At 44.3% G+C, this 17,274-nt stretch overlaps 1 protein-coding gene across 2 annotated transcripts in view; it reads left to right on the top strand.

Moving 5' to 3' along the window:
• Positions 1 to 17,274, top strand: part of cercam (cerebral endothelial cell adhesion molecule) — a 119,757-nt gene that overhangs the window by 61,647 nt on the left and 40,836 nt on the right. For both annotated transcript variants that reach the window (XM_043720436.1, XM_043720437.1), the window contains exons 7-8: positions 10,621 to 10,697; positions 12,400 to 12,506. In XM_043720436.1, the coding sequence (XP_043576371.1) occupies positions 10,621 to 10,697; positions 12,400 to 12,506 (184 nt within the window). The remainder of the gene's footprint in view (positions 1 to 10,620; positions 10,698 to 12,399; positions 12,507 to 17,274) is intronic.

Here is a 17,274-nt window from a genome sequence, read left to right as displayed (position 1 = left end):
ACCATAGCAAGAGCCAGGAGACAGAGGGAAACAGAGAGAGAGGGAGAATGTTCCCTGCCCCCCCTCACTCGTGTCATCTTCACTCGATGGTGGTGTAATTTCCAAAATCGCCACTTGCTCTCCCTGCTGCTGTTGGCAACGTGCTAGGATGGAAGGAATGCCTATCACTGCCTTCTTTGCAAAAAATATGTCTAAATGTGTTTGAAGCAGTATTGGAAGCTTTGATTCACATCATAGAGTTGTTTCAGTGCAGGAGAAAGCTACTCCGCTCATTGTCTGTGCTGGCTTTCCAAATGAACATTTCACCCTGGTCTCATTCTCTCCATCACCCTGCACCTTGTTCGTTTTCTGATAACAATCTAATTCCCTCCTGAGTGCCTTGATTGAACCTCCTTTCAACACGCTGTCGGGCAGTATATTCCATCCCGGAACCACTCCGAGTGTCGAAGGGTTCCTGCTCACTTCACTTCCGTGCTTCTGTTACTGATTATTTTGAGGCTGCATTGGCTGACACCAAAGCTGATAAGCGTTACCAGTGAATATGTCTGATAAATACGCTTATGAATATTGACAAATATAAATAAATGAGTCTATTTTAATGAACGAATCTCTCAGATCGCAGAAATAAAGTGCAAAAGAAATGACAACTTCCTTTAAATTTTAAAGGTCCTTTCAATATTTAATTACATTTAATACAGTCACCAATAATTAGTCAGGAACACAAATTAAATTTACAATTTTAACAAGCAAGAGTCATTCACAACTCACCTTAAAGGAACCTGTTTGGGAGAGGTCATAGCACAGAAACAGATAAGTGAATATTTTAAACATGGTCTTGCAGAAAGTCTGCAGTAGTGAGCAGAGTGGGTTCTTTGTGTTTTATTGAGATATGTCTCTTGATTAAACTTAAAAATATAAGCCATAAGTATTATGTTAGCCTGGAGCAGTGTTTTGTCGGGGAATAAGACAGTGCTAATTTCTGGGTGTGCAGATTGGAAGGAGCAATAATGTCCTTTAGTAGAGTGCTATGCTCTTCTTGTCAGATGTGGGAGTTTAGGGAAAGTTTACCTGTTACTGAGGATTACATCTGCAATAAATGCCAATGGTTGCGAGTCCTATTAGATCGAATGGATTGATTGGAGAGACAGTTAAGGGCAATGGGGAATTTACAAGAGCAAGGGGGTGTAATGGATGGCAGTTATAGGAAGAGAGGAAAGTTGCAGATACAGTCACATATATGGGTTAACTCCCGGAAAGGTAAGAGAGGTAGGTAGTGCAGGAGTCTTCTGTGGCTATCCCCATTTCAAACAAGTATTCTGTTTTGTAAAATGTAGGGGGTTTTGGATTCTTGGGGGAATGTCGCACGAACAGCCAAGTTTCTGGTATTGAGACTGGCTCTAATGCAATGAGGGGTACGTCGGGTTCCAAGAGATCAGTTGTGTCAGGACACTCTCTAGACAGATCTTTCTGTGGCCAGCAGTGCAAAATCAGAATGGTTTGTTGGCCCCCTGGTGCCAGGATCAAGGACATCTGAGAGAGAGTGCAGAATGGTCTCAAAGGGGAGAGGGACCAGCAGGAGGTCATTGTACTCATTGGAACCAACGACATAAGAAGGGAAAAGGTTGAGATTCTGAAGGGAGATTACAGAGAGTTAGGCAGGAATTTATCAAGGAGATCCTCGAGAGTGGTAATATCTGGATTACTCCCGGTGCTATGAGCTAGTGAGAGCAGGATTAGGAGGATAGAGCAGATGAATGCGTGGTTGAGGAGCTGGTCTATGGGAGAAGGATTCACATTTTTGGATCATTGGAATCTCTTCTGAGGCAGAAGTGACCTGTACAAGAAGGACGGATTGCACCTAAATTGGAAGGGGACTAATATACTGACAAGGAGATTTGCTAGAGCTGCTTGGAAGGTGGGGGCGGGGAGCTCAGGGAGATAGTGAGGAAAGAGATCAATCTGAGACTGGTATAGTTGAGAACAGAAGCAAGTCAAACAGTCAGGGATAAAGCTGAGAACAAAGTCGGGCTGATAAATCAAACTGCATTTATTTCAATGCAAGGGAAAAACAGGGAAGGCAGATGAACTCAGGGCATGGTTGGGAACATGGGACTGGGATATCATAGCAATGACAGAAACATGGCTCGTGGATGGGCAGGACTGGCAGCTTAATGTTCCAGGATACAAATGCTACAGGAAGGAATGAAAGGGAGGCAAGAGAGGAGGGGGAGTGGCATTTTTGATAAGGGATAACATTACAGCTGTGCTGAGGATTGATATTCCTGGAAATACATCCAGGGAAGTTATCTGGGTGGAACTGAAAAATAAGGAAGGGATGATCACCTTATTGGGATTATATTATAGACCCCTAATAGTCAGAGGGAAATTGAGAAACAAACTTGTAAGGAGATTTCAGCTATCTGTAAGAATAATACGGTGGTTATGGTAGGGGATTTTAACTTTCCAAACATCGACTGGGACTGCCATAGTGTTGAGGGTTTAGATGGAGAAGAATTTGTTAAGTGTGTACAAAAAAATGTTCTGATTCAGTATGTGGATATATCCACTAGAGAAGGTGCAAAACATGACCCACTCCAGGGAAATAAGGCAGTGCAGGTGACTGAGGTGTCAGTGGGGGAGCACTTTGGGGCCAGCGACCATAATTCTATTCATTTTAAAATAGTGATGGGAAAGAACAGACCAGATCTAAAAGTTGAAGTTCTAAATTGGAGAAAGGCTAATGTTGATGGTATTAGGTAAGAACTTTCAAAAGCTGATTGGTGGGGGGGGGGCAGATGTTCACAGCTAAAGGGACGGCTGGAAAATGGGAAGCCTTCAGAAATAAGATATATGAGAGTCCAGAGAAAGTATATTCCTGTCAGGGTGAAAGGGAAGGCTGATACGTATAGGGAATGCTGGATAACTAAAGAAATTGAGGGTTTAGTTAAGAAAAAGAAGGAAGCATATATCAGGTATAGACAGGATAGATTCAGTGAATCCTGAGGAGAGTATAAAGGCAGTAGGAGTATACTTAAGAGGAAATCAGGAGGGCAAAAAGGGAACATGAGATAGCATTGGCAAATAGAGTTAAGGATAATCCAAAGGGTTTTTACAAATATGTTAAGGACAAAAGGGTAACTAGGGAGAGAATAGGGTCCCTCAAAGATCAGCAAGGCAGCCTTTGTGTGGACTTGCAGGAGATGGGGGAGATAATAAACAAGTATTTTGTATCAATGTTTACTGTAGAGAAGAACATGGAAGATATAGAACGTAGGGCAGTAGATGGTGACATCTTGAAAAATGTCCAGATTACAGAGGAGGAAGTACTGGATGTCTTGAAATGCATAAAACTAGATAAATCCCCAGGACCTGATCAGGTGTACCCTAGAACTCTGTGGGAAGCTAGCGAAGTGATCGCTGGGCCCCTTGCTGAGATATTTGTATCATCAATAGTCACAGGTGATGTGCCAGAAGACTGGAAGTTGGCTAACGTGGTGCCACTGTTTAAGAAGGATGGTAAGGGAAAGCCAGGGAACTATAGACCAGTGAGCCTGACATCAGTGGTGGGCAAGTTGTTGGAGGGAATCTGAGGGACAGGATGTATGTGTATTTCGAAAGGCAAGGACTGATTTGGGATAGTCAACATGGCTTTGTGCATGGGAAATCATGTCTCACAATCTTGATTAAGTTTTTTGAAGAAGTAACAAAGAAGATTAATGAGGGCAGAGCAGTAGATGTGATCTATATGGACTTAAGTAAGACATTTGACAAAGTTCCCCATGGGAGACTGGTTAGCAAGGTTAGATCTCATGGAATACAGGGCGAACTAGCCATTTAGATAACAGAACTGGCTCAGAGGTAGAAGACAGAGGGTGGTGGTGGAGGGTTGTTTTTCAGACTGGAGGCCTGTGACCAGTGGAGTGCCACAAGGATCGGTGCTGGGTCCACTAATTTTTGTCATTTATATAAATGATTTGGATGTGAGCATAAGAGGTATAGTTAGTAAGTTTGCAGATGACACTAAAATTGGAGGGGTAGTGGACAGCGAAGAAGGTTAACTCACATTATAACAGGATCTTGATTAGATGGGCCAATGGGCTGAGAAGTGACCATTTGATCAAGAAATTTAGATAAATGTGAGGTGCTGCATTTTGGAAAAGCAAATCTTAGCAGGACTTGTACACTTAATGGTAAGGTCCTCGGGAGTGTTGCTGAACAAAGAGACCTTGGAGTGCAGGTTCATAGCTCCTTGAAAGTGGAGTCACAGGGAGTTGGATAGTGAAGAAGGCGTTTGGTATGCTTTCTTTTATTGGTCAGTGTATTGAGTACAGGAGTTGGGAGATCATGTTGCGGCTGTACAGGACATTGGTTAGGCCACTGTTGGAATATTGCGTGCGATTCTGGTCTCCTTCCTATCGGAAAGATGTTGTGAAACTTGAAAGGGTTCAGAAAAGATTTACAAGAATGTTGCCAGGGTTGGAGGATTTGAGCTACAGGGAGAGGCTGAACAGGCTGGGGCTGTTTACCCTGGAGTATCGGAGGCTGAGGGGTGACCTTATAGAGGTTTACAAATTAGTGAGGGGCACGGATAGGATAAAGACAAAGCTATGCTAAATTGTCCAAAGTGTTCAAGGATGTAAAGGTTAGGTGCATGAGTCAGGGGTAAATGTGGGGGAATGGGTCTGGGTGGGATAGTCTTCGGAGGGTCGTGTTGGACTTGTTGGGCCGAAGGGCCTGTTTCCACACTGTAGGGAATCTAATTCTTAATGCATTGGAATGATGCTGCTGTTACTTTTGAGCAGGTGAATGAGGCAAGAGGATGAGAGGGTCATACACTTAGCTGGCTCTGTCCCCAGCTTCACTCATTCAAAAATCCGAATGAGTTTCTGTCACCCACAGGCTGCTGTAAGAAGACCTGGAGGAGGAAAGGGAGTGTGCGGTGGAAGGTGGAGCATCCAGTGTATATTCACCTAATGTTCAGTACGTCTGCTGGAGAATGAGATGTTACATCGACCCAACTCACTGTGGCGTGGCTTTTAAGTACCCTATCTCAAAGCAGCAAGGTGCAAGGTAGCAGAGGAGTGACAGACCTGAGCTTGAGTCAGCACCTTCAGAGGAAGAAGCGAGATATTTAGGTGGAAGAGGAACAAAGCTGAATAGATAGTCTCCCTCGCACTGCACTGTAACCTGTCAGTAATACGCTGTTTTGGTTGGGTTTGTGTTTCTTGGGCAAAGACATATCTCTCTCTCTCTCTCTCTCTCTGTAAGAAAACCAACTCCAAACTAAAGAAAAGTGAGGTAGTGTGTATCTGAAATAAATGCGGAGCATGCTGGAGGAACTCGGGTCTGGCAGCATCTGTGGACAGGGAAACAATGTTCACCTTTCGAATCCAGAATGCCTCTCTTCAGACCAGGCAAAAACGATTCTTGCAGTAACTACTTATGACAAGATACTTTTGTGATTTTAGCATTTCATGTTGATGTGTATTGGTAAGATTCCTGATTACACTTCAGTGGTTACACAGTCAGCTGGAGATTGGGTGGATCTCTTGATGGTTTCCTCCTTTGTCTGATATCTTGTACAATAATCTCAGAATTAAGGAGTGCTAATTTAAGGCTGAGATAAGGAGGAATTTCTTCTGAGGGTTGTGAGCCTTTGGAACTCTTTGCCACAGAGAGCTGTGGGGGCAGAGTCCTTGTGTATGTTTAAGGCTGAGATATCCAGATTCTTGATCAGTCGGGGAATCGATGGTTACGGGGAAAGTGGCTGTGAGGAAAGTCGGATCCACCATGATCCTATTAAATAGTGGAGTAGGGTTGAGGGGCCGAACGATCTCCTTCTCTTCCTATTTCTTATGGTCTCAGTGACTCTGACTTAGTGAGGAGGCTGTGAATCTAACCAGTTCGTACCCACTACCTGTGCTCACCTCTCACTATCTCACCACACTCTCCACTCCCCTTTATCTATAGATTCCCATACCCCCACATCCAGTCCTGAAGAAAGGTTATATCCAAAAACATTGACTTCTCCATCTCCTGATGCTGCCTGGCTTGCTGTGTTCTTCCAGCCTCCTGTTATGTCTACTTTGGATTCCAGCATCTGCAGTTTGTATGTCTCTAAGTACATGAATGTGGCTGTCAGCCAGTAACTGTTATAGGACAGGTGATAAGGAGAGATTAGATTACCTACAATGTGGAAACAGGCCCTTCGGCCCAACAAGTCCAGACCAACCCTCTGAAGAGTAACCCAGACCCATTACCCTCTGACTAATGCATCCAGTACTATGGGCAATTTAGCATGGCCAATTCACCTGACCTGCACATCTTTGGACTGTGGGAGGAAACCGGAGCACCCGGAGGAAACCCACCGCAGACTTGGGGAGAATGTGCAAACTCCACACAGTCGCCCGAGGCTGGAATTGAACCTGGGACCCTGGCGCTGTGAGGCAGTAGTGCAAACCACTGAGCCACCGTGCCACCCTAAAGAGGATTGGAGTCTGGGAGAATATGGTGAAGACAATGCTGAAGCTCACTGTCCCGAAACATGCCTAGGGAAAAGAAACACACACACACGATGGGAAAAGCTCGTGATCGTCCCAGCCTCTAAATACAGCGATGTGTTCCTGACAGCCCACCTCCTCTCAAAGAGAACTTGTATCTCATCATTTCTCCTTTTTCATTTCTCTTTTGAGCAACTCACCACTTTCTTCAGCAAAGGTGAACCAGGTCTGTGCCAACTTCACCTCCTGGTATGCCACCTTAAAGACACATCATTCAGGGTTGCTGGCTTCTCTCTCCAGCTGGTTCTGTGGGAGTTGACCCAGGGGCCTCTGTGTTGATACAAGTGACTATATCCATATATATATACGCGGGAATCCTGAATTAGGACTGTCAAATTAAAATCTCGACTTGTCTGAGTTAAATGTCCGTCTTAAGGGGCCCAAGCTAGGATGATTAATATTGGCCACAAATGTTGTCAATAAACTAAATGCTTTCTAATGAAAGGTGCAACAAACCAGACAACGATGTACAATATATTATAGATTGTACACTTAAAAATATATCAGGTTGTGTGAAGACTTCTTATAAAACCAGGCAAAGAGTAATCTGAAAATTGCAGTGTCATTGGTCAATTATTTTTTCAACACATTTGTTGATTAACAAATTAATGGTTGTGTTATAACAAATTAATGGTTGTGGAGGGTGGTGCATGTATGGAATGAACTACCAGAGGAAGTGGTGGAGACTGGTACAATTGCGACATTTAAAAGACGTGGGATGAGTATATCAATAGGAAGGGTTTCGAGGGATATGGGCCAAATGCTGTCAAATGGGGCTAGGTCAGGTCGGTGTGGATGAGTTGGACCTAAGGGTCTGTTTCCGTGCTGTATAATTCTATGAAAGAGACCTTGTCAGTAAGCTTAGAGATAGCACAAAGTGAGAAGTTGATTGAATGTTCTTGGGATGTAGGTATTGTTGGCTGGGTCAGTATTTATTGGCCAGCCCCAGTGCCCACCTAGAAGGTGGCATTGGATCTTCTTGAGTTGCTATTGTCTATGTGGATTCGTGGTCTGACATGACTGTGTGGCTGTTTGGGCCATTTCAAAGGGCAGCTAAAAGTCAGTCATGAGGCTGTGCATTGTCTAGACCAGAAGACTTCTCCCTCCCTGCAGGAGATCAGTGAAGCAGATGTGATGCCACAACAGTCCAGTTGTTTCATGATTTGTATTCATGAGACTAACATTTTAGATTTAGTAATTATTCGAATGTTGGCTTTCCAGCTGATAAGATGGGATTTCAACTCATACCTGCAGACCATTAGTCTGACCGTCTGGATGGCTGGTTGAGTCACAGAACCATTACACTATAATCTTCACTGATATGAGCCACAGTAGCAATTTGTTGGGACCACAACTGTTTACAATTTACATAGAATTGGAGACCAAGTGTATTATGTCAAAGTTTGCAGATGACACTAGGATGACTGGTAGAGCAAAGTGTGCAGAGGACACGAACGTCTGCAGAGGGATGTTGATGGATTAAGCGAATGAGCAAGGGTTTGGCAGATGGAGTACAATGTTGGTAAATGTGAGGTAGGAATAACAGCAAAATGGAATATTATATGAATGGTGAAAGATTACAGGAAACTGATGTACACAGGGAGCTGGATGTCCTTCTGCATGAATCACAAAAAGTTGGTTGCACGTGCAGCAGCTAATTAAGAAGGCAAATGGAATATTGTCCTCCATTGCTAGAGGGACGGAGTTTAAAAACAAGGAGGTTATGTTGCAGTTGTATAGGGTACTGGAGAGGTCACACCTGGAGTACTGCGTGCAGTTTTGGTCCCCTTACTTGAGAAAGGGTGTACTGGCACTGGAGGGGGTGCAGAGGAGATTCACTAGCTTGATCCCAGAGTTGAGGGGAGACTGAATAGACTGGGATTATGTTCATTGGACTTTAGAAGAATGTGGATTGGGGTTGTGGACCTTATAGAAACATGTAAAATTATGAAGGGAATAAATAAGATAAAAACAAAGGAGTTCTTTCCACTGACAGATGAAACTAGAACTCGAAGGCATAGCCTCCAAATAACGGGGAGCAGATTTAGGACGGAGTTGAGGAGGAACTTCTTCACCCAAAGGGTTGTGAATCTGTGCAATTCCCTGCCCAGTGAAGCAGTTGACGCTCCCTCATTGAATGTTTTTAAGGCAAAGGTCGATGTTAGAACAGTAAAGGAATTAAGGGTTATGGTGAGTGGGTGGGTAAGTGGAGCCGAGTCCACAAATGGATTTTATTGAATGGTGGAGCAGGCTCGATGGAGCAGATGGCCTTCTGTTCCTGTTCCTTATGTTCTTAAGTTGTGTTTGTAAGCCACCTCAATCAGAGCAAAATGTCTCAATGCTCTTCGTACGAATGTCAGATGAGATGAGGGCTCTTCTTGCCTTACAGTCAGGCTTCGTGGGATCACTTAGGCCCATTGAGCTACATAGCAACTGAGAAACTAGATCCTGGCATAAATCTCATCCAGTGTCAATAACTGAGCCCTTCACAAGCTACGTTCTTTTGGGAAGGAATCACAAACTCTTCAATGGAGACCTGTGGAAGACAATCTACCAGAGCAAGTTTAGAGGTTGATCAGTTTCTTTGGGGAGCTGAGTGACACATGGATGACTAATCTAGAAACAATATGCACCAACTTCACATGTACAGAAAATAACAGAGAGCTAGAACAATCTGCAGACAGGTAAAAGCCAAGTACTGCAGATGCTGGAGAACTAAAATAATACACAGAGAATACTGGAGAAACTCAGCAGTTCTGGCAGAATGTATGAGTAGAGAAACAGAGTTAACATTTTAAGTCTAACATGACTCTCCTTTGGACCAGCAGATGGGAATCTGACTTTAATAATTCCATCAAATTACTAAATAATGTACTGATTATCTCCTTACATAGAATATAGGAGAACAATTCCATTAAATTACTAAATAATGTACTATTTATCTCCTTATACACAGTGTAAGAGAACAATTTCCGATGTTCACAATATATTGTTGAATTTTAAGTAATATGATCTTATTCAAAGAGTATTATAAAAACACTCAATAGATATTAGTAAATATAAGCATTGTGTGCATTTTTTAATGAGAATTATAATGCATCAATATATACACTTGACCATATTCTATAGCAATTAATGCAGATTATTCAATGCAACTAGTAGAGATTGGATAGACAGTATCCACCTGATAGATTATATAATGGTATATTTTGTACTTATGGAAAGTTGAAGTAAATCTTTGGCAAAGAGTACATAACTATTCACACGGGGCCCTGTTCTTTGTAGGTAAGAGGTGTTTTTTCTACTTTGCACCTTTGCAAACGCAGCCAATCTCAGCTGCATTATCTTTGACAATGCCCTGACCAATCAGAGAGTCTACCTGCGTGGTCTGAGTTTTTACGTGGAGGTGCCAGTATTGGACTGGGGTGGTCAAAGTCAGAAGTCACACGACGTCAGGTTATAGTCAAACAGGTTTATCTGAAATCACAAGCTTTTGGAGCGCTGCTCCTTTGTCAGCACTTCACCTGATGAAGGGACAATGCTCCAAAAGCTTGTGATTTCAAATAAACCTGTTGGACTGTAACCTGGTGTCGTGTGACTTGATCTGAATCAATCAGCTAAGATTGATGGTTAACAGTCCCTGCTGTATTTCCAATGTCAACCATAGTCCAATCAATCAGTCCCCTTTTCATGCTATATAAATTGTTGTTCCCTTTCTAAGTTTAGTTTGATGCAGCCCAGTCCCGATGAAAATAGGGCAAAGAAGTTTGACTTTATATCTCTTTTTAACATTAATTCCTGTACTTTAAACTTCTCATTGGCTCACACGGATCCCTGTTTCCTGTCCATTGGGAACTGTTAAAATTAATCCAAGTGCACCCAAGTCGTCCAAGTACTCTTCACTTACCTCTGATCATTGAGAAAATAATGTTTAAAAAATCGATATTCCAAACATATGATCAGGTTTATCTGAACCCAGGTTATCCATTCACTTTGCAAAGGCACTTTAACTTGTTGACATGTCTGTGATATCAGCCAGGTCTTTTCTTTCCTCTTGCAGTTGATGGACCTCCAATGTACCCATCGCGCTTCACCTATCTCCCACCAAAGTATCCGGATAAAATGATATTTGATGAAGTAAGTACCATCCAGATACGATGGGGTCTCTCCATGTTTGGAATTAGATGCAGCACACTTAAACAAACAGAAAGTACTGGGGAAACTCTGCAGGTCTGGTAGGATCTGTGGAGGGAAATGGAGTTAACATTTCAAGTCTAATGTGACTCTTCTTTGGTTGTTCTGAAGCATTTTTGGTTTAGATGTCTAGCATCCACAGTATTTTGCTTTTATTTTACTTACCTGCTTATCCTGCCTACTGTTCCTCCCCCTGGTGTTTCCCTCTTGGGTTGGTGGGATTGGAATCTCTTTCTTAACCACTGTCTCTCAATGCCACCTCCCACCAGCCCACTCTCAAAAAGTCTTCTTGGAAATCCCCTTTGGTTGTGCTTTTTGCCACTTCCTTGATTATTCATTCCATCTTGCTGCTCCATGTGGCTCAGTGGTTAGCACTGCTGCCTCTCAGCACCAGGGACTTGGGTTCGATTCCAGCCTCGAGCGACTGTCCGTGTGGTAAAAACAAGGACTGCAGATGCTGGAAACCAGATTCTGGATTAGAGTGGTGCTGGAAAAGCACAGCAGTTCAGGCAGCATACCGAGGAGCAGGAAAATCGACGTTTCGGGCAAAAGCCCTTCATCAGGGATGTGTGGAGTTTGCACATTCTCCCTGTGTCTGCGTGGGTTTCTTCTGGGTGCTCCAGTTTCCTCCCACAATCCAAAGATGTGCAGGTCAGGTGAATTGGCCATGCTAAATTGCCCATAGTGTTAGGCGCATTAGTCAGTGGTATATATAGGGTAGGGGAATGGGTCTGGGTGGGTTACTCTTCAGAGCATCAGTGTGGACTTGTTGGGCCGAAGGGCCTGTTTCCATATTGTAGGGAATCTAATCATGTCAGTCTCTCTGTTAGTGAAGCATTTTTGGGGCATGTAGACAACATGTGAGTGCAACCATGGATGTTTCCCATTCACTGGCAATGTTGACTGGTTGACCAACATTGACTGATTATGTTACATGTTCCATTTCCTTGCTGTAGCCTCTGTGTTCCCATGAACGTTGAACCAGTTAGCTGCAATGATTAGGAGTGTCACGCTTATTGGTGCCAATAGTGTACGTTCAGTTCTTGCACTGGCCATGTTAGTTCTTGGATGAAGCTTCTCCTTCTTGCCCACTCTGTGATTACATGGCGTTGTTGACAACCTTCAGACATGGAGGGTGCTGCTATGAGGGTGTTCTTTCCAAGTTCAGGTTAACCTTTAGAATGGCGGAGCAGGTTCAAGGGGCAGAATGGCCTCCTCCTGTTCTTATTTCTTATTGTCTTAAGGTCTTACTGCCCAGAAATCATTTCTCCCTGGACCAATGGATTCATTAAGTGCTGAAATAAATCATTAATATTATACTAATACATCAGAGAAATACAATTATTGGACAGTAACCGGAAAATATAATCCAGACAATCTCTGGCTCTGTTTCTCCTCTTTCTTTCTCTTGGCCTTTTCGTTTCACCCTTCTTTCCAACTATTTCCGATTAAAGTTTGAAATTGTTCCTTGTTGGAGCTGCCTCCTGCTGCTCCATTTGGAGGTAAGACATTTAGAAAATCTGAATTTCCTTTTGTGGAAACCTATCTGTAAAAGGTGGGCCGTGTGGGGCTGTAGCTTTGTAAGGTTTTAGCCCGTGCAATGCATAAAGAAAGCTCACATTTTTTTGTTTCCTATTTTTTGCAGGTTTTCCTCATAAACCTCAAACGACGGCCAGAAAGACGGACGAGAATGCTTCAGGCATTGTATGAACAGGAGATTGACTGCAAAGTAGTAGATGCTGTGGATGGGAGGTCAGTTGGCTTTATTGGGGACATAAGAGTATTGATTATCAACTCAGCAAATCAATAGACAGTGTACAAGTGGATTACATGGAGGAGGTGATGGAATGTCAGTGGCCTAGTAATCTAGAGCCCAGGTTCATGGTCTGTGGGCATAGACTCAAATCCCAATATTGGCACTTTGTGACATTTTGTATTCAGTAAAATCTGGAGTTAAAAGCCAGTCTAACGGTGACCATATATTGATCGTCATACAAAACTATCTGGTCCATGAGTCTCCTTGAGGGAAGGAAATCAGCAATCCTCACCTGGTCTGGGCTACACGTGACTCCAGACCCACAGCAATGTGGCTGACTCTTCACTACCCTCTGAAATGGGCTAGAGAGCCAGTCAGTTCAAAGGCAACTCAAGACGGGGGCAACACACTCTGGCCTTGCCAATGTTACCCACTGAGAATAGAGAGAAGGGTAATATTCCAAGGTCGCAATCTGCGTGCTGTGGGGATTCGGAGGAAGATTTAAATCATGGAGTGTTATTCACTGACTAGCAGAGAGTTTTCAGTGCCCCGTCTAAAGTTTCCTCCAAACTTATACAATCAGAAAATAAAGATTTTCTACTGAAATAACTGCACAGAGGCTGGAATCCCGTCACCAAGTCACCCTTTATTTACATGTGCACAGAGCCAGTCCCTAGAGTGAGGGGATTCTCTGAATCTCCTGTCAGCCAGGACCTCTTAGTCAATGACATCCGCTTGGCCCTCGTTCATATCACTATAGCTACTCATTTATCTTACTGCTATTTTATGAGATCTTCCTGTGAGCTGCGTTTTCCCACATTTCAACAGTGTAAATGCACAAATGTAAATCACTGTCTAAGGGATATAATGCGCCTAATTTTAAGTCCCTCACCTGCGTAGAGTTCAACCTGAGCCTGAGGTATGGATGCGAGTTCCTTCATGTGTGATTGATTTATGCAGGCCCTGATGGAGCAAGGTTTGATTTTTGGATCTCTGTTGAGTCATTATTTAGGTCCAGTAGCCTGGAGACTCACCTCCTTGAAGCTAGACCCTTGGTGATTATTCCCAGTGAAGTGCTGTGATCTCTGTTAGTGTGTAGATTCAGACCTGGGGTCTACCTCAGCTGGGACGGGAATTGATTCCCGTGCTGCAGGTCTTAGTCTGATGCACACTCTAGCCATCGGACCCCCCCCCCCTCTGAGAGTGTAAAAACTTCAAGGATAGTTTCTGCTTTGGCTACACAGTTGGGCATAGGCTTTGGGCAAGGACACTTTGGGTTTTCAAAACATCTTCCAGGCATAGACGAAGGGCACAAGAAAATAAGCAGAATATCAAGAAGAAATGCCTCTTCTGGTTAGAAGTTGAAGTAAAACTAACTCTTTTCCCTACAGAGTTAAACATAGACAATAGAAGCAGGATCAGGCCATTGGGCTGTTTTAACCGCTCCACCATTCAATATGATTGTGGCTGATCTACCAACTCAGTCCCCTGTGCCTGCTTCCTCCACATACCCTTTCATCCCTTTAGCCCTAAGAATTCTATCTTAACGCCTTCTTGAAAACAAGCAATGTTTTGGCCTCAGTTGCTTTCTTTGGCAGGGGATTCCACCAGCTCCCAACTCTCTGGGTGAAGACATTTCTAAGAAGAATCCTATTGTACTGGAAGCTATTTCTCTCCCCACAGACGTTGCCAGACCTGCTGAGTTTCTCCATCATTCTCTGGTTTTATTTCACCCCCTGAATCTCTGCTGAATCTCTCGCTTGATGTCCTCTACACCCTGCCCAGCACTAACCCTTTTAATCTACTTGGTCCTTAATCAAGTGCCCAGATAAAATATAAAACCAAGGGTTTGGCGTGGGCTGAATGTATCTGTGATCCCACTGTGCCCACGCTGAGGATGGTAATGAATGAAATCTGCAGTTAATTGGGAAAATGTGGCTGCAACTTTTAACAAGTTGCCAAATGAAAACTGAGCCAGTTGGGGATTTAAAAGAAGCCTGCTGAATTTTCTGTGGCTCAACAAGTAATATGTTTGTTTCATTTATTTGATATTACTAAAGACAGATAATGGGTAATGAATGTGTTGTGCAGAGAGTAAATTTCAGTTAACACGATGAAGCAATGAAGTTTGATTCGATTTGTTTTGTTCTGCCAATTCTCTCACCGCCTTAGCAGGAGACACAGACTGAATGCAGGGGTAATGTTGATAAAAATGCCAGGCACAGAAGTGATTGCTCCTTGGCCAGCTTTTCCACTGTGGGGAGCATCACAACCTTGCCAGATTCTGTCCTCACTGGATGCAGGAACACACGTGCAATTCTCAATCACTACTGGATAATTGGAAACATAACTCTTCACTGATTATTACCAAATTTCTAGCCCAGGGACCATTGAGTTCAGCTGTAATGCTGAAGGTTTTGTTTTATGCGTCCACGGGATGGGTCACTGGTCGGACCAACATTGATTCAAGATTAGAGTGGTGCTGGAAAAGCACAGCAGTTCAGGCAGCATCTGAGGAGCAGGAAAATCGATGTTTCAGGCAAAAGCCCTTCATCAGGAATAGGACCAACATTGATTGCCCATCCCTAATTGTAAGTTTAAAGAAAGAGTGAGTTCCAGGGTCACTTACAAGGAGAGACTCCTGTCTTCCTGAACTCTGCTGTTCATTGAGCTTCATCAGTGAGTGAAAAGCACAGACTGTCTTTTCCAATTAATATGGTCCGAGGCCCCTTTGACCATCAAGGGTACACTTCGAAATCTTCTCATCTAAAACGTTTCTCTCTGTTATTCCACTTTGGATTTTAGTTTTGGTCATCATTGAATAGATGAAAGGCAGTCATGGAGCAATTTTTGGTCCCTCAGCGAATTGAGGGATACAGAGAGAGCCAGGAAGGTGCAGTTGAGGTGGAAGTTCAGCCAGGATTGCTCTGAATGGTGGAGCAGGCTAAAAGGGGCCAAATGGTGTATTCGATTTCTTATGTTTGTATGCTCCTCTCTCCAAACAGTTTACAGCTCAGCAAAGTGACCAATCTCCTGTTGCAAGCTGAGACAGTAACTGTAGACTGCCTGCAGTTGGTTTATTACACAGATCTCAGAAACGCAGTATATCTTTAAGATAGATGGGAACAATTATGACAATGAAATGCTGCCGTCTAAGAAGTTTCCATCTTACTCTTAGTACATTCAGTCAGTGCTTAGTCTGTTAATGAGCAGACAGCTAGTCAGTCATCCACATAATGTGGCAGTCATTGAAGTGAATGTAGTACCCACACTATACTATATACGTAAGTGTGAGATGAATGAATAAACGAACTAGCTTTATTGTCTCTCAGTGAGTACAGTGAAAAGTTTATACGTCACCACTTACAGTGCCCTGTTAGGTACAAAGGTACCTAGGTACAGCTGCTTTAGTTACAAGATCTTAGAAAATGGAGAAATAAAAATCCAGAACAGTGGTCTTCCAACTCAGACCATGCTGGCACCTAGCCTCCATCCTGCACCAGGCCCAGCCTCTAGTCCGCACTCAGCCTGCCTCCAGTCCGCACCAGGCCCTCGCTGTAGTCTGCATCAGGCCCCGCCTCCAGTCCACACCGGGCCCGGCCTCCAGACCACACTGGGCCCAGCCTCTAGTCTGCATCAGGCCCGGCCTCCAGTCCACATCGGGCCCGCCTCCAGTCCGCCTCAGGCCCCGCCTCCAGTCCACATCGTGCCCGCCTCCAGTCCACACTGGGCCCGGCCTCCAGTCTGCATCAGGCCGGGCCTCCAGTCCGCACTGTGCCTCAACTCCAGTCCACACCGTGCCCTGGCCTCCAGTCCGCAATATGCTCAGGCCTCTAGTCTGCACCGGGCCCAGCCTCTAGTCCGCATCGGGCCCGGCCTCTAGTCCGCACCGGGCCCGGCCTCTAGTCTGCACCGGGCCCGGCCTCTAGTCCGCACCGTGCCCCAATTCCAGTCCGCACTGGGCCCCGACTCCAGTCCACACCGGGCCCAGCCTCTAGTCCGTACTGTGCCTCGGCCTCCAGTCCACACCGGGCCCCAGCTCCAGTCCACATTGTGCCCCGACTCTAGTACACACCGTGCCCCAACTCCAGTACACACCGTGCCCCAGCTCCCATTCACATCCGACCCTGGCTCCAGTTCACACGCAGCTTGGCTCCAGTACACACCAGGCCCCGGCCATGGTAGCATAAGTTGTATAAAGCTAGCTGCAGTGCCTCTTTCTCTGTACCGGGACAGGTGCATGAACATAGTGCAGACCAGGGGATGAGCATACTGGGAAAATAAAGGCTTGCATTTATATAGCCTCCTGTGTGATCTCAGGGAGCTCCCAAATATCTTCAATTTTGTTTTTGAGGAGTTATTGCTGGTAATGTTTCACAAGGGCACTTAATGTTGCGCACAGCAAGAAGCCCATAAATGTTAGTGATATGAATGATCGATTAATCTGGTGTGGGGTTGACGGTTGTGTTTTGGCCAGAGCGTTGTGAGAACTTGCCATTCTGCTTTACAGGGTAACGGGGATCTTTAATCTGACAGAGAGAGTCAGCTTAGCATTGCATCCAAAAGGGAGCAGTTTCAGCAATAAATTACCAACGTAGATAGTGTAGTCAGAGCCACTGGCTGGATAGGGTTTAAACCCCTTAACTTCTGTCTGGCTAAAAGTTGATAGAATCACCTCTAAACCATTACTCTCTGTGGGGTTGTGCATACTTCATTTATTTGAGGGCAGATAAGCTATTTTGCTGACGTTCTTGATTTGTTCTC

This window comes from Chiloscyllium plagiosum, chromosome 30 (genome assembly GCF_004010195.1).
Source record: "Chiloscyllium plagiosum isolate BGI_BamShark_2017 chromosome 30, ASM401019v2, whole genome shotgun sequence".
NCBI lineage: Eukaryota > Metazoa > Chordata > Chondrichthyes > Orectolobiformes > Hemiscylliidae > Chiloscyllium > Chiloscyllium plagiosum.
This window is presented reverse-complemented; position numbering and strand designations above follow the sequence as displayed.